Below are 27,489 nucleotides of genomic sequence, written 5' to 3'. Positions count from 1 at the left end.
GTAAAGGAAATTCCAATGGTTTTCACTAAACATTCAGCACCAATGAGTTTACTAGGCTTACCACCTGCTTGCACGTGTGTGTGTATATGCGTGTGTGTGTGCGCACGCACATGTGTATGTGTTACAAAACATGCCCATTTTATACTGAGCCTGAAACAAAAAGAAAACTATATTCTGGGTGTTAAAAGCATGGAACTATTTCTTTGTGCGAACATGTCTACATAGACTTTCACTAGCCACCACAGCGTTGCACCTGATGTATGAAACGGTAGTATAGATAATCGCAATGCACTTCACTTAGTGTAAATTGTTATCCTGGCACTAATTAAACAATACTTTGCTCATCTGTGCTCATCATCATCAGCCTAAGTCCACTGCAGGACAAAGGCCTCTCCCAAGTTCCACCAGTTAACCCGGTCCTGTGCTTGCTGCTGTCAATTTATACCCGCAAACTTCTTGATCTCATCTGCCCACCTAACCTTCTGTCTCCCCCTAACTCGCTAGCCTTCTCTGGGAATCCAGTTAGTTACCCTTAATGACCAGCTGTTATCCTGTACGGCTTATCCTGCACGGCCTATGTCCATTTTCTCTTCTTGATTTCAACTATGATATCCCTTAACCCCCGTTTGTTCCCTAATCCACTCTGCTCTCTTCTTGTCTCTTAAGGTTGCTCTGATCTTTGCTCAGTCTAGAGCAAAATGGGGATGAGAAGTTCAGGATGAGTTCTGCTTCAGCACTGGGATTGGCTGGGTTGTTTGTTACGATATCAAAAAGGTATTGACATAAAATTTCGCGATTGAGATAGCCTGTGAGATCTATTCGAAATAATATGCATATATCTGCGAAAATATTAACAGCGAATATAGTTTTTGCAAGGCATTTCACAAGAATTTTTTAATTTTGAAGGTATTGGCACCACCAAAAGTGACCCCATGGTGACCCCTTCTCTCACGCCACCACGCTAAGGTCATTACAACAAGCTATGATGACGTCATCACCGCCATTTTTCTCTTGCCACATTCGTTCCAGCAGTCTATACTTCTCTGTACCTGCTCGAGAGTTCATGGCCGCGCCGAACGCGCTGAAAGTTTTTTGTTTGTTTGGTGACACTGCTGTCCCTTTTCTTGTTCGAAAAGACTTCTTGATGCAGGCCGTATGGAAGAGCGTCACAGTTCTGTGTGCTGACGTGATCAAGTGTTGCACCCCCTAGGTGGCGATAGTTGCACCTGGCAGCTGGTCGGTAATGAGGAGCCTGTAATTATCTGTCACGTGCTGCAGCATGCAATGTGCCATATTACAACTAACAGGCCCCCAGCAACACACTGCAGGAAACAACGTAAAAAATAATTAAGAAAAAACATTTTGCGATGCACGGTATCGAACAGGCGACCTCTCACTTAACAGCGCGCAGCCGCTGGCGGTATGCATATCTCAGGGGTGTTCTCAGCTTTTTCAGCAAGATGGTGCGAAGGGTGCGCTCGGTGGCCAACTCGTGTACTTTGTCCTAGAGTGCACGTTCGGCGGCGCAGAGTTGCACGTCTTTAGCTTTCACTGGAATGATTGCGTTGTAATTACAGAGCACATGATGGTCGCTTCGCTTGCTGCAGTCTCTCTGTTTACGAAAAGAGCACGTTCTTTAAACACAGCAATGTAACAACTGTGAGACTAGTTAGTTCACGCTCATCCTGTGTGTACCTGTGCATATATGTCTCATGCATCCAAGTTTGAGCAGCACTTTGAGTGTTGAGCTGTGAACGTTGATAGTTCGCGCTCTTCTCGTGTGTGTTTTTTTTCTGCATTCTTTTGTTTTTAGTAGCGTGCTGCGCCTTCTGATCTGGTTGCAGTTCTTTGCGTGACATTCCAATTTATCGCTATCTCATTAATTGCGTCACTCTTGCGGCAAAACCGTTACGTCTTTTGATATTAAATTCAATTTTCCCGTAATGAATCTACTGACATTGACACTAGCCTGACGTCAGGCACTGAAACTTCAAAAATGACCACTTGCCATTCTTGAAATTTCAAAAAGAGAGCCTAGGTGTTGAGCGCCACAGAGAGCCATTGTGTTGAGCGGCCATGGAAACATCAGATCTTGCACAAGTCCATGACAACTAGTTCATGGAGAGTGCAGTACGTCAAAAGTACAGTAGAAACCGAAATTAGGTTTCAAACACACACTAATTACTTTGTGCGGGTGCACTCATGCTTATCAATACGTTTTATAGGGTTTTGAGGGCTAGCCTTTCATTTGATGCAAAAAGACAGCAACTGAAAATTCTTGTGTTGGAACCCAAAGTACGAAAATGCAGTCTTTTCATAACAACCTTCACTGATAGTTGGAGCCTCCTTTCAAGCTTTTGCACAGTAAGTGCCTTGAAGGACTCTTTCAGGTTACAGAGGACGACTACAAGTAACTCATTAGCTTAACTTACCATTTGTGGTAGGTAGCACAGGTGACCTGCTGACAATGCCATCAGGAACAACAGGTGTGCCTAGACTGCTTAGGGATGAAATTAATGTTGCTGACGGTACTGTTTGGGCTGCAAGATTAAAGTAGAATTTTGTCAGCGACCTCTTGCAAAAAGTCAGTGCAAAATAGCAACATGCTGCAATAAGCATAAACAGTTCCATTTTTTTCACCAAATGTAACCCTCCAGGGACAATTCTTTTTCCTGCATATTCCAATGAAATCTTCAAAAAGACTTATAACAAAACAAAGCTACTTTTTTGAGATATCATAAACTGAGAAAAAAAAATATTTTTCAAAGGCCTAGGTGAATTGCTTATCTCTGCATAACAAAAACAGAAACGAGAAAAAAGCTGATATAAATTACAAAAAGCTATGGTCATTGGAATAAATATGATTCACAGGCTTAGAAAGATGTGCATACCAGATTACTGTCACCTTTGTGCCAGCCAAAATTGTACTATGTATGCTACTACTGTGAAAAAATGCCCCTTAAACGTATTTTAGTATAAAATAATTAGCCATTCCAGATCTCATCAACAAACATACAATGAATCTAAATGAGATAAGGCAATGGTCAGGATCGAAGGAATTGCCACCTGACTCACTCGAGTTAGAAAATCTGGCACACACATCAACAGCATTATCACTGTGTTATGTAAGCCACAGCACGCAAAGAAACTTTCTGGCTATCTGCCCTTCAGAAAAACCAAGTTATCTTTTATCTAACTTCAAATCAATTTTTGTGACTTAGAATTACTTATGTATGCCTTCTCTAGTACAGAGACACACACACACAAAATATTGACGTGTTGTTATGGTGCCTCAGATATGCGGAATAACTGCTTTTTAATTGACAATCACACAAGTACGAATGCTCAAACTTGAGCAATATTGGCGGCCCTGCGAATGGGGTTGGCCATTTGGGGTATCGCTTGGAGCCATTTGAGGTATCATTACGGAGGACAAACAGACAAACGTACAGGCAGACAGACCAAAATTTTTGCGAAGGTCCCCAAGAAAGACTATAGTCTTTAAAAAAAAAAAGAGCAACGACTTTTTACAAATGTATCTCATTACAGAAGTACAGATACTCAAGAGTATCTATAAAATACTACTGCGATACTGCCCAGCCCTGCTCCATAGCAAAAGTAGCAATCTCCTCATTTGGTCATATTTAACACTTAATCATGTAATATCCTGCTGATATCTTAAATTCATGCTTACTACAAACTGTAACACTTACACTGACTTGTTTTACAACTGGACCATATTTATGCAACCTAAGTATGGAGAATATTTAATGATTTGTGGGGTTTAATGTCCCAAAAAACCACCATATGATTATGAGAGACGCCGTAGTGGAGGGTTCTGGAAATTTCAACCACCTGGGGTTTTTTAACGTGCACCCAGATCTCAGCACACAGACCTACAACATTTCCGCCTCCATCGGAAATGCAGCCGCCACAGCCGGGATTTGATCCCGCGACCTGCGGGTCAGCAGCCGAATACCTTAGCCACGAGACCACCGTGGCGGGGCTGGAGAATATTTAGGCAACCTTCACAATACTTTGAGAAAACAATGGGAAGGCCTTAAGTGCATTACAAGAAATGCTAAAATATTGTGTTGTAGTTGTGGTTACTACAGTATTCACTGGGCATTTTAGCAATGAAGAAAACACTACAGGCTACACAAAGTCAATAACATTGCTTAAGTTTCTTCTATCAATTTCTTGTTCATCCAATTTTATAACAAGGAAATTCTATTGAAACATGCTTCCCATAACAATGCCTTCTATGTATATTGATTGAACTCACCTGCAGGCGTCGGAGCTGAAAGTTCAAGCTCGCCCAGAAGATCAAGCAGGTCACTGCTACCACTGCTTCCAATAGGTGGAGCATTGCCAGCCTCAAAGGATGTTGACCCTATATCAAGTACATCACCTTCACTCCTAGATGTTGTTGAAGGTAGACTTGAAGATTCCACAGGTGATCCCACACCTCCCAGGAGATCCAGCAATGCACTCTGAAACATAGATGTCATACCAGGCACCATTACTTTTTAGTAATTATGAGACATTATTACAACAGCTCACAGCTAGTCAACATCAGATGCAACAACATGTATTCAGGCATTAATTGATTGATTTGTGGAGTTCCCAAAACCACCATACGAATATGAGAGACGTCGTAGTGGAGAGCTCCGGAAATTTTGACCACCTGGGGTTCTTTAACGTGTTCAGGCATTAACAAAGCAACTAAACGTAAAAGCAATGTGAGCAACAGCCCCAAGGTTCAAATGCTACGGAAATCCCATTGTTATAACTAAGCAGAACAAAAAATAAAAGGCGGTGGAGTAGCAGCACAACGGTGTTACAATCGCGAGCAGTGCTACAATCAAACCTGTCCACTTGGCATTATATTGAACACTCAATAGTCAATTTGGCATTATATTGAACACTCAAACCTGTCTCAGCAGTATTCATGTGAAATACACTTTTCTAATGACCATGTCCTTGTGTTCAATGTGCACCCACATGCACTGACACACCAGGCCACAGTAGCCACATCTCTACGACAGCAATTTAGAACTAAAATGAAAAAAGAAGCATTAGTCACTTTCTCTGCACCAACAATAAAATACAATAGAACCTCGTTGATATGTTCCCGCCTAATGCAATTTCCCGGCTTTTACGCTCAAAGTCGTCAAAACTAGAAATGTTCCCATAGAGCTATGTGTTAACACGTTTCCGGAAAATACAATTATTCGGCAGCAACATTCGGCATTGCGGCAAACTGCGGTCGTATGATACATTCTGCGGGCGAAAATTCTCATTCAGGTGTGGAAAAAAACTGCTCTTGCAGGCTTGTGAAGCGCCAGGTAGCAGACTGCCGCCGTGCAGCGATGGCGGTTTCTTTGCTGCGCTCAATTGTGATCCCTTCATCCCCCGCTTCTCCGAATTATGCTCAATCATCCCTTCCGTGCTTTCTTTGAATGCCCGGTCGCCCTCTCTATCACTCCTGCAGCTGTCTGTGAACCACACACAGACCCGCCTGAGCCGTCAAAGTCTTCGATTTTTTGTAGCACAGGGATTTTTTTTCTCAGCAGGCACCTTGGCACGATTTGGCTGAGCACTGCAAAGCCTTCATCCATAGCACGGTACGTGAAAATGCTATCATTTTGCACTACAACAGCCGACAGCACACTACGGAGCTAACCATGTGACACAAAGAATAGATGCACTCTTGTTCATCTCCAGTTCACTATGCTTTGGCACAGGACACATGTGCTGCCTCCGCTACACAACACACCGCTACATCTGCCTCCTCTCCCGACCTGTTTCGCGTGCAGCTGGCATCTGCCAACATGTTTTTTTCTTTAGCAGATTTACAAGGCCATGCGCATTGAATGTTAGCCACGCACCTAACACAACGTTCCTGTCTCTCCCCGCAAATCCCCATGTCATTCGCACGGGATGCATGCCCCGCTGTGTTATCAGGGTGTCTGCTACTCTCATGGTAACCTCCGCCGGAATGGTGGAGGTTACCCCCAAGGGAGGTTATGGCCCCCAACGCCGCCCAATGTAAGTCGTCGACGGGGTTGTCACTACTTCGAGGAGAAAAACAAAATTTAGGGATATGCAAGTCAGGCCCTGTGTGAGGCTGCACGTTGCTCAGTAGTACATGTTTCGAGGCAGTTGCAACAAGCATGATGTCGGGGAAGCACAAGCCCTTGTCAATTAAGGATAAGCTGAATATCCTTCAACGGCAGCTTGCGTCAGAGGATACAGAGCACAGAGAAGATGACCATGTGGTGTGCACGTCCGACATCGGTGATGACATCAATGAGGAGGTCCTTTCTACCGGCGTCGAAGCACCCTTCGCCGAGTTCGTCTCGATAGACGACAAAATCCCGACTTGCGAGCTGCAAAGTGTTGCCGAAATTGTGGCAGATGTGGTGTGGGACGACACAGCGAAGGAGCTGGGGAACGAGGCATCGGAAGACAACGGCGAGAACGAAAGCGTGCGCCAACCGGCCAACTTCGCCTAAGCCTTTGCTAGAGAGTAGAGGAGGCATCAAGAGGGTAGAGGAGGCATCAAGACGGTAGAGGAGGCATCAAGAGGGTAGAGGAGAGAGGTGATACAAGCTATGCGGTTACCTACCATGACAACAGCACTTTTTTTTTACTTTCCATACTTTCTTTGTTTATAGGGTGTCTGGTACAGTGCTTGTGCATTGTAGGTCAATACTGCATCGCCATACCTGCAGTGTTTGGTGTACCCCACCAAAGATGATGGCAAAGCAGCAGCCGCAAGCTCTGCTGCTTTGCAACAATGCAGCAAGCTCTGCGACAATGTGAAAATCATTCCCCATGTCGGACGTGGAGAAAAAGACAAATCTAAGGCCACAGCAAACTTTAGGATTGCAAAAAACATGCCGTGTATGATCCTTAAAAACAAGGCAGCCATTCAGACTGTTGCATGAGAATAATACATATTTATGGCAATTGCAACTAAAGTCGGTCTATAATGAACTGGAGAAAATTCCTGTACAAATGGTTCATAGACACTGTGGTATTTGTGATATTGTATATAAACGAAGAATTGAAGATAAATTTACGAAGCGAAATTTACATGAGCGGCAGTGTGTCAGGTGGGTGCCAAAGCCACAAGTGCAGCTGAGGGTGATGGTGAGTTGTTTTCTTTTCTTTGGAGGAACTGGCCAGTATTCCCAATGCTGTGCACCAAGAAGTCAACTTTGATGATTTTGTTGTGCTGGATTACGGCAAGCCCAATGGTTGTGGAAACTGCTGGTGATTTAGTGGTATCTCGTGACACAGATGACAAAGGAGAGCTGCCACCGCCGCCGGAAATGATTACCACACCCAACACTTGCTAAAAAAAATCTCCATGACAGATGTGCAGAAATACTACTGTGCTGTTACCTAAGGAAGCAAATTTCAGCTCGTTGATCTTATGAGTCACGATCCATGCTTCTTTTCTGTCAACACCATAATCACTTAGAGCTTGCGCTTGGCTTTCCATCAGGCACTATGTGATCACGTTTCAAACTCTGAAAATGACCATCGCTTTGCCACTGTTTAGTTTCTCTACTTTCACGACAAAAAAAAATTTTAACATTGTAATTGAACTCAAAGTAGGTTAAAATCGCTTTTAAAGAGCACAAGATGGCTACTAAAAACTAAAAAGTTGATTGTCTAGAGTCCCCTGAAAATTGTCTCTGGCTGCTTGCCATTGCATTTCACATGAGGAGTTCACTAAAGCGACAGCTCAAAATAATCATGATTGGCAAGCTCTCATGATACAATAAATCATCTTAAAAAACGTATCTTTTCCACGTAGTTGAGCTATCGCTTACAATATTAAAATGCGTTTTTCTCAAGGTTTATTTTTGGGCGACTTCTTGAGTTTGTACTTCACGTTTTTAGTAGTTTTGATAGCTCGATCAGGATTAAATTTTGCCCACATATTCCTTAACATGCATAGACTGCAAGTGTATTCTTGAAAATGTGATATCGCCTGCACAGTTAAACCTGGATATAACAAAATTGACAAATTCCCGGAAAAATTCATTATAATAAACATTTTTTTATATGCAGGTTTGGTGCGAAAATTTGAAAAATAAATGCACAAATTAAACAAAAGGAGAACTAAATGCAGAGCTAACCAAAAACACTTACTTGGTGGTAAAAAGCTGCGTTATTATTGCAATAGCAATTGTATGAACACTCTTGGCAGGTTTTCGTTGTAGCTGCCATGTTCCGTAACAAGTCCAAATTGATAATATGCCTCCGCGCATCGTAACTTTTATGAGTGGGTAAAAGTGCGTGAGTGCTGTTGAAGCAGACATCAAATAAGTCGGCCCATCTTTATCTAATGGAGAGCGCATGCTATAAGATCCCTCCACGTGTTAGAATTGTCGTCAAACGCCCAAACAGAAACAAAACCACCCCTCTTGAACAAGCATAAAAAAACACAGGGGGTAGCTCGAGTAGCAACAGAGAACTTTTATTTTAAGGGTGCGGTCGCGAACGCTGGCGCGCCTGTTATCTCGCAAGCATCAGAGGGCTTGCAACGCAAAGAGAGAGACTGTGTGAAAAGAGCACTTCTTGGAGTGGCCGTATTTGGCGTTTTATAGGAGTTCTGCGATATTGTATCCAAAAGAGTTGGCTGCCAGCCTTACTTCATATAACATTACAATTTGTTGCTATCACATTGATTGCATTGCATTCAACATGCTGTCATGTTGTTGCCAGAGCTAATTGGCTAATCGACAAGGTTACGGCCCCACAAACTCGCGGCGCGGTGCAAAACGGAGCGCGTGACAAGTCTACCTCCAAAGATCCATCGTTGTCACTGTGGTCTCGGAGACTTTTCATCAGCGCTTAATCAGACATCCCCATGGTAGTGACGATAGTGTTCTTTACATTAAAAAAAAAAGCACGGCTGAACGTCGTCAGGAGCTACACTATCACGTGCACATGCCATCCAAAACAAAGAACAAACGACACGAACATCGCAGAAAACTACTTCACAAAGCACCCACCATATGCAGCGTGGCCCCACATCATAATCATCATTATCAGCCTGACTATGCCCACTGTAGGACAAAGGTCTCTCCCATGTTCGCCAGTCAACTCGGTCCTGTGCTTTTTCTGCTGCTTTATACCCGCAAACTTCCTAATCTCATCTGCCCACCTAACTTACTGTCTCCCTTTCACCCGCTTGCCTTCTCTTGAAATCCAGTCTGTAATTGTTATCTTACCTTCATGCTACGTGCCCTGCCCAAGACCATTTCTTCTTGATTTCGAGTATGATATTCTCAACATCCAATTTTCCCCTCAAAAACTCTGCTCTATTCTTGTCCCTTAGGGTTACACCTATCAATTTCCTTTCCATTGCTCATTGCGCCGTCCTCAACTTCCGTTGAAACCTGCTTGTAATCCTCCACGTTTCTGCTCCCTAGATAAGTACCAGTAAGATGCAGCTGTTATATACCTTCCTCTTGAGCGATAGTGGTAATCTAACATTCATGATTTGCGAATGCTTGCCAATCGTGCTTTCCTCCATTCTTATTTTTCTAGTTACTTCAATCTCGTGGTTCGACACTGCAGTTACTACCTGCCCTAAGCAGATGTACTCTTTTACAACTTTAGGTGCACTGCTACCCATCTTGAAGCACTAATTTTTTTTTTTAAAGGTTGCTGTACATTACGCTCGTTTTATGCAGATTAATTGTAATACCTACCTTTCTGCTCTCATTGACTAATTCAGTAATCAAGAATTGCAATCAGTCTCCTCAGTTACTCAGCAATACAATGTCATCGGCAAACCGCACGTTACTAAGGTACTCTCCGTTAACTCGTATCCGTAACTCACATTCTAGGCATTGAGAAAATCGTACCCACTTGTTTTACACCCTTCTTTATTGGTATTCGGTCACTTCCTTTAGGGAGCAATATGGTGGCACTTGATCCGCTGTAGATTTCTTCCAGGATGTCTATATATGCTTCGTCGACACCCCGATTCGGCCCCATATATGTGACGCTAAGAGCGTGGCACTGCCAACGCAAAAGTAGTTTTCTTGTTTTGTTTTTGGTTTAGAGGGAGGCGGAGGGCACATACGCGCATGTGCCCGCAGTGGCAAGAACGACGGCAATCCCGGCTCAAGTGGCGCAGGCCCGGCAGCCTGCCTGCCTCAGGCACACGTGCCAATGCCACTTCACGCTTCAAAAACAGCAGGGCAACTGCGGAAGATACATGCTCGTGCCAAGGCGGAGACATCCGGGGCGAAATTCCTGGATTGTCTGTGGCGAAAATTCATTATATCAAGAATGTCTCCTGCTGTTACTTCATTTCATAGAGGTTGCAAATACATGTGCTCCTATCGAGTAATGGCGGGAAATAGCAAAACTGTTTTATATCACGGGTTTCGTTATATGGAGATTCGTTACAAAACTGTATAATTATTACGAACCTAAGGTAAGCAATCGCTATGGGCTGAGCATTCTAAGTACTCTCACATTACAATTTTTTTGTCCATTAAAATGTTTTACACGCACTTGCTTAATAGTTATTTGCATTCTACAGTTAATGCAGAGCAATATGAGCCACTAATGGCTCAGAACCATCAAAGTTTAGTGGCATGAAATATTTGTCCAAAACGAACCATACTTTATACATTGTCATGGCACAAAACAAAAACTGTGCAACTTACTATAAAACTGATTACATATAGTCAACTCTCATTAACTCACTCGAAGGAACCTCTGAATTTCGTTTGAATTATCAAGTTTGAATTATCACAAGTTCTCGAATGACACTAGGTGAGGTGACACCACACATGATTAAGCATTGATTTTACCACATTTAAAAATTTTGTAAGTGTTTTCAAGCCCTAACTGCACGCAATGATGAGAAAGCAGAGGTGTAAGGTCCACAAGTTTATTGGCCATTTACTGCTGATCAGACCCTTTAAAGAAGTCCTGAATTACCAACTGCTTCTTTGCTATAGGTATATGCCTTCAGCACAAAGCTCTGTATACCAGTTAAGAAGCATCACAGTTTTCCATGCGCGTGCTTTGTTTCAAACATTCGTCTACTAGCAAAGCCTTTTTCCTTGAAGGGGTGCTTATTTTTCACTTTTAGACTTACAATTATATAAGCACTCAAATTATTAAACAGTAGTGGGAAAGCAGCAGATATTTTTTGGTATGGAACTGTAAATAGTATAAATTAATTGAATGATGGAGTTTGAATTAAGAGGCTTTCAAATACATTAAAGGAATAGAGGGCCAACCAAAAAAATTGTTTGAATTAACCAAAAGTATGAATTATCAGAGTTTGAATTATTACGAGTCTACTGTACTTGAAATCAGCCTAAACGCCATATACAATGAATATTTTATCGCCCTAGACTACAGATTAACACAACTTTTTTTTCTAATTGCATCTCCCGGCAGACAGGAACACCCCGCCAACCTTCAAAGACCATAAAGGAACGCAGGGGGTAGGGTGTCACTAGAGCGCGAACAGACTGAGAAAAGTACTCCTCTCCCTAGAGCGGCTATAGCCCATAGAGAAGTGCACTGAACCTTGATCTGCAAGGCAGCAGCACCATCACCACATCATTTTGGAGGTCCGTTTGTACGCGCCTTTCATGCTGTACATGCATCAAGAGTGCAAAAGGTGTTCCAGAGGTCTCTAGTCATCTGAGTCGCCTTATAAATTGTGAACACAGCGCGTGCGGCGAGTGCGCAGACCTTCAAAATGCCGACCCCGCTATTTAGAAATAGCAGTCCTCACGGATAACATCAAGCCTTACTTCGTGTAGCAATGCAGTTTATTGGTATCACGTTCATTGTTAACAGCTTAAGCAAAACTATAAAATTGTATGGTTATGCAAAGTAGGGCCAGCAGCTCTTTTGGACCCGATCTTGCGTCACTCAATAGAACACTGGTTAAAGGAAATATGGCCACTCCAAGTACCGAAGCGGATTTCGTGCGGTCAGTTCTCTAAATGCTAAGTAAACTATTGACCTTAGAAAGCGAGGGGCGAACGTGTAACATGGCGTAACCGCTTCACAGTGGGCCTTATGACACCAGGGATTTGTGATGGGCCCGTTACTGACAACTGCACGTACTAAAACATAATTGAGGCTGCTCCGACCAGGAGGCATGCCTTCATTAATAAGATGGCATCTTTTAAAGAAGCAAGCGATAAACTTAAATTCGTACAATTGCACTCGCAAGCTCATGGGCAGGCCTTTTGGGGGCATTTACCGCAAAAACAATTAGACCGCAGATGTGCTGGAAGAAGAAGTTATGAAAAAGCTCTTCTGGGTGAAGATGCATGAATAAAGTATACTTGAAAAAAAGTGCCAAGGCGTTCCCCCCCATTCACATGCTTTTCTATAGATGCAAAGCACACGCAAAGCACAAAAAATATCATATTGTTCCTCAAACCTATTCCTATCATGTTCCCAGGTTTCATTCCCATATGTCCAGAAATAGACATTAGAGACATTCTGAAGGCTTGTCTGCCGTTATTGGTTAAAATTGCTTTATCTTTGTGCAGTGCCACTTTTGAAACGAGCTATCAGCAGCACTATCCACTAATGAAGCTGCCCCACTTACAAGCTACCAATTGACCTAGACGTCATTAGCGGCGGTGAAGAGCGCGTTTTGCCGTTGCACCGACTTTCACAACAAAAACAGCGCCACCACCGAGCGTAGTATCATGGATTACTTGGGACACACGCACGACCACTGTTTATTCAGCGAAATAATTCTTGATATCTGGTTGCAACTTTGGCGGCTCTAAGAACGAGCTGCACATGATCGACACACACACACACATGGCTATTGCTTGTGATTTATGCTCCCAAACTTAAGACTTTGCCGCAGTGTGGTGCGATTTTCGTTGACATTATCACAATGGCGCAGGAGTGGAATCACTGCATATATACATATTTACATGCTATGGTCCGATTGGGGTGCTTTATTACCAGTGATTCAAAGTCATCCCCATACCTTAAAAATAATTCACATTAACTTTAAATCGTTTCAGCACAAGCAAAGTAACTTGTTTGAAGGCAAGCTCATTGGCACATACACATAAAGAACGGTGCTATGGAAACACAGGTGAGAAAAGAAGAGCACTGAATGGCCAAGTTGCTCCCAATCTTCACTGTTCATGTTGTCCACATGCTCCCACAGACAGTCACTGAAACATTGCTCAATCTGGCCGATATACAGTGCAGCACTCCTTTTGCCTTCTTCCTTTGTCATCTGCTTCAACAGTGTTGACTTCTTTGACAACTCAGTAAAGGTTTTGTGCATGTACACCAATTCGCAATGAATAGACACTGACCGATTCAGAAGGGGGGCCACTAGTGAGTGCAGATGGAGAGTTTTGGGCATCCCTGGAAGCCTGGTCATCAAGCAGGATCTCATCTTCGCGTGCCTGACCATTGTCCAATGCAGCTGAGCTTGCGAGAGACTTGCTCTCCATAGGAGGCATGCGTTCCAGAAGGCTCCCTCTGTAAGCAAAAGACCTCTATGTTAAAAGCCATGCTTGCTGACACCCCACAGTATGGACAACACCCAAGGGCAACATGAGCAGCTTTTGCCACTTGCTCGAGTGTTGCAGTCTCCTGACACATTACCAAAACAACTGGAGAAGGGTGTCTAGAAGGACCAGTTGGTACATGATACTGCAAGGAAGCAGCACGAAAAATAAGACTGAAGGACCAGTTGGTACATGATACTGCAAGGAAGCAGCACGAAAAATAAGACTAACTCAAAGAAACAAACAGCACAGTGCTTGCGTTCATTGTTGCTTTGAGTTCCTTCGCACCGTTCTCTCGCATTACCAAGCAACATTACGTGAAATGCGCTTTGTCAACCATACCTCCCCTCATAGTCACTTCAAATAAATGTGTTGCAAACTGGGCCTCTGCCTGGCCAGCTTGTCTAGCAGCAGTGGCAGACAATCCACCTCTACCAGTTGTGTCACTCAGTGTGAGTAGTGTGGCTGGCATGGACAATGTCATCAGCAATTGAACGATGCCACGCTACTCTTGCGCCATGAATAAATACAACCCATATTTGTTTCCTTTTAAAACAACTTGTAGGATACTTGGGAAAGCCCCACAGTTGTACAGTTGTACAGGTGTTGTACAGAGAGGTATCCTCAATCTTGAGGATAAGGCCCATTACAATAGTTGTTGCATCTAATAATAACAGTTGTTGCATCTGACAATAACAGCCACTTGTTCAACAAGTGACTAAAGTGTGTTTTAGATAAAAAAAAGAAAGAACAACAAATAAAGCCCATTAGAGTTAAGCCAAAAATATATAAGTAAATAAATAAAACCAGTGAACATCGAGAGAAATAAACAATTTTGCGTATAGCAATATCTCAAAGAGGTTGCTGACACCAAAGAATTAGAAATTCTGCAGTAAAACCCCCAGGAGAGTACGGTGCATATTTTTTCCACAAGGAACAAAATTTCCAAATAATATTTACAAAATCTTAAAGTGAGTCAATCAACCGTGATAAGTGTGCTACACCTCTCAATGATTACTTTACGTTCATATTTTTTGTCCTCTCATGTGCCACTGTGGATAATTCACTTTGCTGTTTATGATGAGTTGCCTGAAATTGAGATGACCTCAGTCATGTATCCCACTTATTCCATCACTAGGTGTAATGAAATTAAAACTAAATTACTAAAAAAAAACTGCTGGATGGCCAGCCTAATTTTCCATCTTATATTTAGGCATTCACTGGGAACTTGCCATTACTAATGGCTTGAAGAAAGCCCAAATTATACCAGTCTTCTAAGTGGGGTAATGCACACTAACATGTAAACACTAGGCTTGTGCGATTGTTCAAACACTTTGAATTCACTTTGATTCAAATTTGAATTACCGTATTCACTCGCGTGAGGAAGGCGCTTTTTTTCTTAAAAAATCGAAGCAAAGCTGGGGGTGCGTTCGTTATGCAGGGCAAATTTTATGAAAACTGTTTTTATGAAAACTTTTTCAGGATGAGAAAATGCGGTAATAAAAAAAAAAGTTAGGTTGCTAAAGCCTTTCGCAATTGACTTGCACGTACAGTGTTTGGAAACAGCTTTTTTGTTGCACTTCACTCATCTTCGGTGGTTAATGGCACCAGCTTCTGCAAGCTGTCCCTGCACCGCCCACGCATGCCATAAAAGCGTTTCGTGGCTATCTGATCTCGCAATCGTTTAACCGCAACAGTGGTACCTTCTGCGAGATTGAGGGGCACCCAGAAGCGCAACCTCGCACAACGACCGCAACGACGCCATTAACATTGTAGCAAATAATGAACATTATAGCGAGTTACCACCGAAGCATCAAAACGAACCATTGATAATAAGATTAATGGCAGAACACGACCGCCATTTCACCATCCACATGAGAAGTTACTGTAGAAAAGGTGAGTCATTTTTTGAAGTACGTGCAGATAACAAGCATGAAGAGCAAATTGCAAACACAGCAAGAATCGGGGGTGCTACCATGTTACGAAATTCATCACGATCCTTTCTGGGCGACAAGCGACTTTCTTCTCGTTTTCTAGAAACCTGCGACACGATGGCAACAAATGGCCCTTTGCGACAGCAAATCCTGTCGTAGTTGCTCGAAAATTGCTTGCATGTGGTTGCACCATAAAGTTTCGTATTTGCAGAAAGCAACCGTCGGTTGGCGCGGGCAGTTTCGTAACCATTACTCACTGTGTGCTTATCAGCTGCGATGTCTCTACACTTGCACTGTTCGTGAACCCTGATGTGGTGCATAGATAATTAAAGACTGGAGGCGTGGCGCGCACAGATAGAAAAACAATATGGCGTGCAGCAGTGGGTGAAGGTGGCGAAGGAGCGAGCCGAGGTGGCAGAAGGAGGCCGGCATAATAAAAAAAACCGGAAGAGATCCAGCGGTCAAGGAGGCGCCATGTGTCGGTTAGCGGGACTGCAGTGGATGAATGTAGGGGGTGCATTTATTATGCGAATGCGTTTGTTATGCAAGTAAATACAATATTATAAATTTTGAAGTATTTGAAATGAACGAATACGGGTATGTTAGTCTGCATGTTGTGTCCTGTAAAGGTGGTTACTCTGCACTGGAACAGTGCTAAGCCATGAAAACTTATCGCAAATGAGTTTCGCGGAAACCCACAATCTGGCGGAAGGGTTAAGAAAGGGAAAGAGGACAACCACCCGTATGTAGCACGAAGCCACAAGAAAATCCATACAGATTTCTCAGAAGGAAAAGCCTATTAGTTTCCAAGGCCAAGACAAATTTTTTGGCAACTAAGAGGCTTTTCTTTCTGAAAAATCCGTATAAATTTTCTCGTGGCTTCGTGCTACAAACGTGTGGTTGTCTTCTTTTACTTTTTTTTTTTGAAAACTTATCCAGTGGGAATATACACTGCCTTGAAGTTAACGTTAAATAAAATTCATTACTGTCACATCTGTTCATAATTTTTTTGTTTAATTTAAAAGCTTGCTATATTTCTTTATACAGTGATGCGATTGACCAAAGCCATCGGCACAGCTTCTGGAGCAACTAAAACCTCACTTTGTAGCAGCATAACAATCATTTGGAGCAGTCACTTGCCCCGCTTTCTTGGCCGTGAACATTTGTCTCCAAGCCGGAGCTGCTGCTTTATATGTGAACCACGCATGTTCACTTGGAGTACTCCTAAATATAAAATTGGGCCACGGCTCTTCGCTTTTCTGCCGACATCCACAAGTCAGCTCAAGCCACCTAACACTTCCCAAGAATTCACTTGGTATTTGTAAATGACTGGCTTTCCATGATGCTTTTGTTGCAATACTGGAAGCCTATCTGCCAAAATAAATTCTGCATGCATTCTATTTACTTTAAAAAAAAGTGATTATGCTTGTGCTTTCAGTATAACCTAGTTTTTCATTGTGTGGAGAAATGTCTGCTGTCGTGCTTTAAGCAGAGAATTATTAGGGTTCTGGTAATAAGCAGTTCATAAGGAACAGGGTTTAGTAACTGGTCCTTCGCGTTATTTAAAGTATGCTTGCCAAAGTTTACGGTGATAGGGGAGTGCTTATTTACATATGACAAGCCGTTTGACATGTACAATTGCTGAGGTCGAGAAGCTTAGCCGGGATATAGCGAAATACTAAACCACAGCGCCTTCACAGCGAAATAACATTCACTGTATAGCATGTGGTATTGTTGGTAAAATCTTCCCATTGTATGGCTTTAATATTAGGCACACAGAATTAAATACCTTAGATGTAAACTAGGACAAATAGCACTAGAAACTAGAAAAACAAATTAAGTAAAGGGTTGGTTCTACGAATGCATAATGAATTACTGTAATCAATACAGTCAGTGAAGTAAGGCTGCCGTCAAACAATAACTAGGTCATTATTCCTTTTCTTCAACTGTGCTACACAAAATGGAAACTATTTCACTAAAATTAATAATTCTATCTAAAACTATGGTCTAGCAGTTATAGAAAACTAAAGCAGTAAGTTTTGCAGTATGGGCGAGTTGAAGTACAACGCAGTAAGCAGTAAGTTTAACAATATGGGAGAGTTGAAATGGTTTGGAAGCCTTGCGACCAGCAACTACTTCAACTCTATGGCACTTTTCTGTCTATTGCAATGACCACTTGAAATTCACAGGTAACATATGGATTTAGAGCGTCTGCCGTCATGTTTCTCACCGAAAGAACGCAAGAACGATGTCTTGGCACATGCTTGGCGCAAACAATGAAATTTCGGCCAAGATGTAGCCGGATGTAGCAGATTTCATCTTCTGGCATAGTTTGGTGCTATTGGTGCAGCTATCACATCACTGATTATATGATTTAAATAAAGCAAAATCTAAAATGTAACATATTTTGAAGGTTATCACTTGCATTCAACCAAAATTTAAATACTGCTACTATTCAAAGTTGTTCTCACTTCTTTTGAACAAAAAAAAAATAAGTGTTTCCACAGGCCTCGTTTCAATTTAAAAAAATATTGTGCAGGTTAGTTGGGTTATGACAAATATGTCCATTTTTTTTATAATATGCAATATAGGCTGTTCAAACTCAATTCGAAATTATTCAACCAATTCACTATGGAGTTCATAGAAACTTATTTTGCACGAAAATGAATTACCTGAATACCTACAAGCTCTTGAATTGACAGACAACCATCATCAAGCTTCATGCAAAATTGTCCTTAAAGCACTCTTTCATGCAAGTTTTTTTTGAAAATATTATGTATATGCATTTAGTCTGAATGTGAAATTAAACCCTTCGAAATATTACTGCATTATGAGTGTAATAGATTACATACCTTAGGTGATCAAACTTGGAAAACAGTGAAGAGAACTCAATGGAACGCTGCTGCAGCTCAACATTCATGTTACCACCGAAAGCATCCACAACTTTCTTTATCCGCCTACAATCAAACAAGAGTGAGTAGATAAATGTATGATATGCAACTACAAAAACAGGTCAGATCGATATAACACTCATTTTTTAGCATTATTTTTGGAATGCAGTGACTGGATATTCTACAGCTCATTGTAGCTACTGTGCTACCAAACAAAACAAGAAGTTATCTAAAATTGTGGTTCTGATAAAAGCAGCAGATGGCAAAATGAGCCATTTACAAACTTCTAGAAGCAAGTAAAGTATCGAAGCTGTTCTAAACAGCTTCGAAAAGGTGGAGACTGTGGGGGCACTAAAGTCTCCGTTTATGGTAGACAGATGTAGACGGCGCCTTGAAGTTCCCGCACCAACTCACCATGACATCATAGGTTTTGATGGTGCCTGCCAAGGTCTACAAAACAGCTTGTTGCTAAAAAAAACAATTTACACTGTGTTCTGAGGGAAATAAAATCATCACATAGCAAGTTTCAAAAAATTTCACAGAACCAATGTGGCCAAAACATGCAAACTACTGAAATTGGTGACGACACACTGGCATTCATATGTTAAAGTTTCGGCATGAAATTTAAACACAAAACTGTGACCTTCATTTTCTCTTTTTATATTTCACCTATTCTGGTGAAATTAATGACAAAAGAGTTTTGAAAGAAAAAGTTATTGGTCTAAACTGATTCAATGTTTCAATTCAGCATCTCCCCACCCCTTCAATACGTTTCCTAAATCCAACTGGCATCAATATAATACTCATTGACCATCTGTAAAAAAGTTGTGTTCAGTCCATACAGGAATTATCTCCCTTGCCATACGAACTTTGAAACAAGCATTGAGCCTTCCGAGCTCTAACCTGTAAAATGTTGAATCATCCTTATGATGGGCAGACTGTGTTATCTCCTGCTTGGACATACTGTTGCATTCAATGTGAACTACCATGTGTGTGCTAAGACTGGAGCACTTCTCCAGCTGAGCCAGTGGTGCCAACGTCAGACGCACTCGAAAAAGTGGAAAACTAGAAAGGATGTTTCTATTCTAGAAATGCACACAGTCTGTCGCCAGCTCCTTTTTCTTAATTCTCAAAGCGAAGCTAGTCACCTGTAGCCAATGTCCTTCATCATGATGTGTCACTGCTCTAGCTTTGTAGCCTTTTTTTTTTCTTCAGTGGAGTACAAACTATGTAGTACTAAAAATAGGGCAAAACAGAAAAAACAATCGTGAAGGACAGTTATGACCAAATGTGCTCTATCACTCTGGCAGTGAATGGCCACCATGCATTGTGCAACAATGTCTTAAAGCCTAATCAGCTAGTGTAAGAGAATCCATGCATTATCCACAAAGGGGTATTTGCAGCACAGTCACATGACTGACATGATAGTCAACACACCACGCCAATCACACTGTTACATTATTACTTATAGGAGCCAGCAGACACAAAGCAGTGGGTATGCAATATTACTATGATGATATCCTCTCCCCTCCCCCCCCCCTTTTTTTCTGAATAGCGTCGCACACTAGTGCTACCAGCTGGACCAGCTTTCTTTATTTGTGGGATTACGGCTCGCATTTCGAAAGTCATACTCAATGTTGAAAGTCGTACTTCACCGAACACAGAACTGTGCACAAAAGAATTATACTAAATAGAACCAGACGAGATTAAGCAAATATGTCCCATTTAATGTGAGTTTCATTAAGTGAGAATGATATGTAGGGCTAATAATATCATGGGTGGTGCAGGATCTCCGGAGCATCAAAGGACAGTGGGGAGATCAAAGCTAAAACTGGGGCAATGAGTGGGGTGGGACAACTGAGACTGGAGAGTGCCAGGTGGTTATCAAATACAAAAATTTGCTGACCATGAAGGGTTTGGCAAGCACCTACCCCCGAACCAGCCGAAGTTCGAGCTTTGGTTTACCCAATGCCACTTAGGGGCCCTACAATATTTCACATAGTAAGCTAAATAAGAACAGATTGTTTACACTTGCTGCTAAAAAAAAGCTTTTGGTTTTTGCCATGCTAGAGAAATAACAAATGATTCAAGCAAGTACACAGAAAAACTAGCCATACTATAGCTTCAGAATAAGGAATGCCATCACAGTCAAGGCACACAAACCAATATGTCAGCTAAGACTATACATCTTTTGCACCAATCAGTGTTTGCAGTGTTTCTACTCGTTTGGCATAGCCCCAATGTGGCATAGTGCTCTTGGGTTTCTGCCTTTTTTAATCCATTGAATGCTCATAGCCATCATTTTGTTTACTATGAGCTCAACATTTAAAAATTTTGACTTCACCATAACCACTAATCATTCTTAAAGACAAGCAGAATGAGTCCTATTCTGGGAATTACAGCACCATATTATTCAGCATAATTAGGTGACAAATCAATTGTGGCCTGCATTTTTATAACTTGGAATATACTCCGCCGTGCGTAGCACATACGGCTAAGTGCAGTAACTACACCTTCTTAGTACCTTTGTATTTCACAATGGGCTCACGGCTAAGTGTTGTTAAATTTCTGGCATGACAAGTGCTCCACACGCTTACTGCTCTGAGCATTTTTGACTGAAAACATCCCATTCAAGGTATTTCGAAGATCTGTGCGAGTAGGAGAAAAACTTGATAAATGCCATGTAAGCAGATAGGCTTCAAAGCATCCACATGCACAATTTTTGAGAACACACACTTGCCAACTCATCCGACTTGCCCTGGGGATGTCCAAGTTTTCCAAAAAACAGCCCCAACCCCATGCGAAATAGAAAACTATAACAAAAAGAAAGTCAGTGGTTCCAAACGTTTCTGCCCTTCATCTGTAACATGCAGTACACTTGGCATCACTGTTTCTTTAGTTTTCGTTATTATTGTGTCTAACAAAGAAAAAAAAACAAGCCCTTAATTTCCAATTCTTTCCTGCAGAACACTTGTTCCTTTTGTAACAGAACAGTGGTGTCATGTGCAAAAGCGTACGAAGATTGGGAAGGAGCTACTAGCTGCCATGGGACACAGCCTTAATGTGCACATGTGTACATGCAACGTGTAATTATGAGTACCAGTATAATTGGCAACGTACAAAGCTACAAGCAATCATCCAGAGTTGTCTATGGCATTGCTGGGTTCCTGAGAAACATTAAATAGAAATGCACACCAGTTTTGTTTTGCCACACTCTTGGCATACCAGGAGCATACTACTTTTCCAAACTTTTTTTATGATACAAACACTTTTCTCTGATAAGCACTTGAATAAAAGGAAAACACAAGGAAGTTGTGTTTCCTTGTCAGCGGGAAGATCACAAAATCTCTCTGACGGGACACACTTTGGGATTTTAGAGTACACCAGAGGCTTTTTTGATGGCTTCAGCTTGCCTAGCGTTGAATACATACTACAAAACCTTCTGCAAGACTTCCAACATTTCACAACAAATTATTTAGAGACAGAGCAAGAGAATGAACTTACGGTGCAGATGATGCGAAACGCACACTTAGTTTCATTAGTGATGTCACTGCATACTCTTTCGTAACTAGCTGCACTTGATTGTTGCTCAGCATTTTTTCATAAAAATCTATGATTTCATCTTCAGTGACCTGGAAAATTAAAATATGTAACATTAAAACACACAAACATAGAATAAAAACAACCATGGCTTGGTGCTGCCATAAAGTTTCCTATAAATACACTAGATGGAACTCTGGCGTTAGTGTCTATGGGAGCTTCAACACACTGTGCTTCAGTGAGTATGGGAATGATGGATAGTACATAAATTTGTCCAATTTTCGTACTTCTGGCTCCGTTTGTGTTTGCGTGGCTTGGAGCTGTTTTGTCACAAAATAAAAATCGCCAACTGTTCAGCAGTTGCACTTCAGCACCATATTCTTTTAGGTTTGCCATTTTAAATTGGGTCACAATGTTCAAAAGGGTTCATTCTTTCCTTCAAAACAAATCCAAAGCACAGCAATAAATGAAGCCACAAGTGCGATTCAAGACCCGCAAGTACGAAGACTAGGCGAATCCGTGTACTACCTATCATTGCCATGGTCACTGAACGATCGCAGTGCCAGAGTCCTCTCTAGTTAGTTTTGGGAAACATAATGGGTTCTGCCAAGCTACGGTTCGCCATATACAGCAAAATTTTTTTTCGCACTATTAAAAAAAAAGCTTTTTGTATTGCCGTGCTATTAAAACATTTTTTTGCTACTTTCAGGGAATAAAAAAAGCCTTTGGCGACTATATTTTGCATAAAATGTTGAATGTCAATTTAATGGAACAATAAATACAAGAATGATTTTTCTGGTAGTTGTTATTTACCTTTTCAAATACCAACGTCACTACGCTTGCTAGGAGAAGATGTTTCGTATGAGAGAAAACGTGTAAATAGACAATACTAGCGGTGACACTACCTTGAAGTTCCAGCACCAATTGACGTGACGTCATAGATTTTAATGGCACCTACTTGAACCTACACATTTTCTAACAGGTGAATATGTGCTAATACTTTATCCTCTGCCGCAGCCAGAGATGTAGCATACGAAGTTTCAGTATATTTCATTGAACCAATGCTACCAAACTATGAAAAAAGCAGTTTGAAATCCCTGATGTCACATTTAAATTAAAAAATAAAATTTCGACTTTGATTTTCTCTTCTATTAATAAACATAAAGCATTGAAATTAACAACACTAAAGTGTTCGTAGCCTTATTTATCAATCTAAACACAATACATTGTTTCACTTTGTGTCAATCTAACAAAGCTTAAATATAATCGAGTAAATTAACCATTTTACCGACTTCATTCCTGGCTGCCGCGGCTGCACTTTCAATGGAAGCGAACACGCTGCAGGCCTCAGTGCTCATATTTGGGTGCACGTTTAAGAACCCCAAGTAGTCTAAATTTCTGAAGCCCTCCACCATGTCTCTCGTAATCATATGGTGAATTTTGGATGCTAAACCCCACATATCAATCTATCATGACTTCATTATATCAAGATTAAGGGGGGACGTGGCAATGAAAATTATCTTTGTTATTTTTTAAGCTAAAGGGATGAAATTCGGCCTGCAGATGTCATTTGTTGTTCTGATATCATAACTGAAATTTATTTTGATCTATCTAACACGACTTTTGAGCTACAACACTTGATAGACTCTCATTGTCACCTCAAAATTAATTAGCTAATTAGACACAAGTTCATCAAAATGTTCACATAAGGATATTCAGAAGGGTCTATATTATGCCATAATGCTATTGGTTTATTTTTTAATATTTAAGTAAGCACACAAAAATTTTTTATGAAATGTCCTGGACATATTGTCTTACCAACAACTTTTACAAAAAGCCAATTATAGAAGTCTCTACGATGTGCACACAAATATGGACAGCTTTACGGCACTCACTAATGTCTCAGAATATAAGTGCAGGAAACGGAGTGGCCATAGCTTAATTTGTTGTGGAATAGCACAGAGGTGAATGGCAGCAAGTGCTCAAAAAATGAAAGCTAAGAAAATAGAGCTCTAAGAAATTGGAGCTAGAAGCAGATAAAACGAAACTCGGAAGGTGGCTGGCTCATCTTGAGCTCGAATCTGTGCTCTTCATGATAATAGCAATATGATGGCACTGTGCCAAGGAAAAACTGCAAATTTGCACTCTGCTATGCCCAATTTTCACATAGCTTTTGACGACAGCCCACCAGTAAAATGCTTGTGTCTCAACTTTTACTACTTATTTTGGTCTAAAATCACACTATAATGTAAGACACGGAGGATTACAGAAAAATATTATTTGAAAAACTGAACATTTTGACCAAATTTACAATTCTCATTGCCACGTCCCCCCTTTGAACTGTATATTTAATCTGCATTTAAAGAAACCATTATTCTAACAGCAACACTAGAAAACAAAAACCTGTAACCTTATCATGAGTTAAACTAGCTGTCATTAGTGCCAACAGCCATATATACTAATCTCAGCCCAATCTTGATAGAGCACTAAATGTTGTCAGAAAAGTCATTGCTCTCATGAGAACATCTACAAACTCAATGGCTTAACAAATACAGAAGTGTTGCTAGCATTATGCCACCTGAAAAAAAAATGGTACCTGTTCACCAATCAATGTATTAAGGGGGGACACGGGTCTTAGAAGGCCAAAAATCGCAAAAAAAATCAACTTTTTGGAGCTGGCATTTTCGGAATCTGTACCTATTTTTGCACCTATCCGAGAAGTTTCTAGCTTCTTGTGTCATTATTTCTGGCGCAAAATCAATTTATAACATCCCTGTGAGATTAATGTGAGCCCAAATCTACGCTAAAATCGTGCTTTTTCCCTGCCGAACTGTTGCCGTTACACACGAGCTATCGTGTTCATCTTGGTCTCGTTTGGAAGGGTCGTTCTTCATCTTCAATTTCCTGCCACCACTGGCTCGCCTTGTTCATTGGTTTTTTAGCAAAAACGCGTCATTGAGAAGCACTAGCGTGCGATTCAATTGGCTGCTTGGGGCACGTGATAAAACCTAGGCATCCGATTGGCCAAGGGGCGCTTCCGGCGTCTGCTTCACCATCGTGACGCACACGGACATGCGCCATTTTGTCATGGTGCTACTGACTGCGGCAGTAAAGAAGTTCCGTGCTACAGTAATTCATGAAGCGGGTGTGGCAGCCGTTCGTTCGCTGTGAACTTCAGAAAGAGCCCGCTATGGCTCAGGACAACGAGGATAACGAACTCGACGTGGTCAACGGCGGGCGCCGAGTCAGCGGTGTAGGCCTAACTCACGTACGAGCCCGTTGGTTGCCGACAACGTTACTGAGAACGGCTGTGTTTTGCAGCCTCATCAGTTATAGGACGGCAAGTAAAAAGCAGAAGTGAAGCTACAAGAGATATCAATCTTCGTAGTGACGGAACGGAAGCACAGTCTTATCGCTAAGCGCGCCGATGCCGCTGTTTCCCCCGCCTGACGAAAGGACATTAAACTGCGCGACAGGTCGTCAGAGTGGAGTACGCCGCGCGTCGACCAACAATAGAAAGTCAATCCGTTCGCGGTGAACATGCTCGCCGCCCCCGCAATGGAGGCTTCTGGCAACAGGTAGACTGCTTTTAACGACGTGTTCGCAATGTTGTTGCGATCTCCGCTCGAAAATTCAGCAGTCTTACGTGAAAAGGAAACTAACACCTCGGCACTCGTGTAGCCTCGAAATTGATGAGCGAGGGAGCAATTTTGGTTCGCGACATTTATAGGTAACTCTTTCTGGACAAGCCGGAAAACATTGCCGTGTTATTTGACGGATTGCAGATGACGCACGCACATTTGACCACATCGCTGTCAGTACAGTCACCGAACTGACAAGCGGCCTCGCGGCAGACGAGCACACGGCGACAACTTGCTACAGGACTAGAAGAAACGACAAGCTCGTGCAATCAATCAGTCCTATTACATTCCCGGTGCATATTAACTGACTAAAAGCATGTGTGCCATGATATTTTGTCCTCGGAACGGCGAAATAAAGTTTTAACAGCATTATTCTCGAAGCACAGATTTTGACCCCTTTCTTTTGCTTGTTCGTAAAAGTGGACCCAGGACAGCTAGAGCTGTAAGTGTTTTTGCACAATGTAGCTAAATGTGCACAAAAGAATAATGCTGGAAGCCTATTTTTAAATGGCAGCTTCATTTTTTGTTTTAATATAAAAACTTTTGTAATTGGTTACATGCAATGAACTTTACTGTGTTGTAATTCGAGAAGTACTCGTTCAATTTTCGATCAGCTTGCAGCGTTGCACTCCTTAGGCTTTCTAGCATTCATATATATGTCAATGGCTATGTAATTCTAAGTACATACATTTTTAGTTAAAATGTTAGAATTCTTTGTTTTCTTCATTTTCTCAAAATGGAAATTTCGTACACCCTGCATGAAAATTACTGCAATATATCAGAAACTATTACAGATAGCAGAATATTTTTTTTTGCAGCCTAAAGCTATATGCTTGGAGCACACAACATAGGAAGCAGATTTCGATTTCTCTTGATGCAAGCTTTTAAAACTAGTCTTTTGTGTGACCACACAATGGCCACATTCAGAGCTGTGCTGTTTAGTGTACTGTAAAAGTAAGAAATAATGACCCAATCAAAAAAGTGCTTCCTATGTGGTATGTCTTATGCTTTCTACTGTCAATCCCTATGTCATTTATAAATTTTTGACAAATGGTTATTTTTCTATTGTGGTAAGAACAATAGAAATTGTTATCTTGATTATTTAATTAACTAATGAAACTACAGAAAAAATAACTACATTTTAGAATCAGGAGAACAAACTAAGTAAGCATGCCAACTGTTGTCACATTTGGTTCAAAAATAAATGGAGAGCCCAAAGACCCATGTCCCCCCTTAATTTTCATGTGCACTCAAATATTTTGCTCTCAATGCAGAGTCTGTTTGATGCTGCAAAAGTATCAGTGTAAGCTCTAGAAGTGTTGTACCTCTCAAGTAATGTTATCCAGGAAAAAAACGAAGCAATAAGACGCAAAGTACCAACACCCACTGCCTCACTAACTGGATGCAAATGGACACAATTATGATACCCATGTACACAACCGAAATTCAATTTTCTTCACTTAGAATGATGCTGAATAGAGCAAAAGTAGCTTCACTGACAAACTTGCATTTTAATGGGAATGGACAGCAAAATTTCCTAGATATAAAAGTGAAGAATGACGGGGTTTTCACCGGGTCGTAAACCTTTACCCCACCCCCACGAAAAATGAACATTATTATACAAATGGCTTCTATCTTCATTTTACACATGTACAGTAAACTTCATTAATTTGTAAGTCACTGTTGCCACGAGAAATCTTCGAATTAAGTGGGTTTTCGAATTAACAGAACATACAAAAAGTGCGATGCAAGGAACTTGAAACTATTCAAAGTGATCAGGGCTTGTCATTTGCTGTGCCAGCTAGCTTGCAGCTCCAAGGGTTATGTTTTCCAGCAATACCTGGTCTTAATTTTGCCACTAACATGAGGGAATGGTGGGCCTTGCTGCTGCCACCGGAGAAAAAAAAACGCTGCCGTGATAAAT

General features: G+C 41.4%; 1 protein-coding gene across 5 annotated transcripts in view; it reads right to left on the bottom strand.

The window, feature by feature from the left end:
- AP-1gamma (adaptor protein complex 1, gamma subunit) overlaps positions 1-27,489 on the bottom strand; it is a 154,125-nt gene that overhangs the window by 30,178 nt on the left and 96,458 nt on the right. For all 5 annotated transcript variants that reach the window (XM_075878193.1, XM_075878195.1, XM_037428585.2 and 2 more), the window contains exons 12-16: positions 21,889-22,016; positions 18,346-18,450; positions 13,362-13,530; positions 4,286-4,493; positions 2,433-2,540 (exon numbers count right to left, since the gene is read on the bottom strand). In XM_075878193.1, coding sequence (XP_075734308.1) covers positions 2,433-2,540; positions 4,286-4,493; positions 13,362-13,530; positions 18,346-18,450; positions 21,889-22,016 — 718 coding nt within the window. The remainder of the gene's footprint in view (positions 1-2,432; positions 2,541-4,285; positions 4,494-13,361; positions 13,531-18,345; positions 18,451-21,888; positions 22,017-27,489) is intronic.

Source organism: Rhipicephalus microplus, chromosome X, assembly GCF_043290135.1.
Source record: "Rhipicephalus microplus isolate Deutch F79 chromosome X, USDA_Rmic, whole genome shotgun sequence".
Taxonomy (NCBI): Eukaryota; Metazoa; Arthropoda; class Arachnida; order Ixodida; family Ixodidae; genus Rhipicephalus; species Rhipicephalus microplus.
This window is presented reverse-complemented; position numbering and strand designations above follow the sequence as displayed.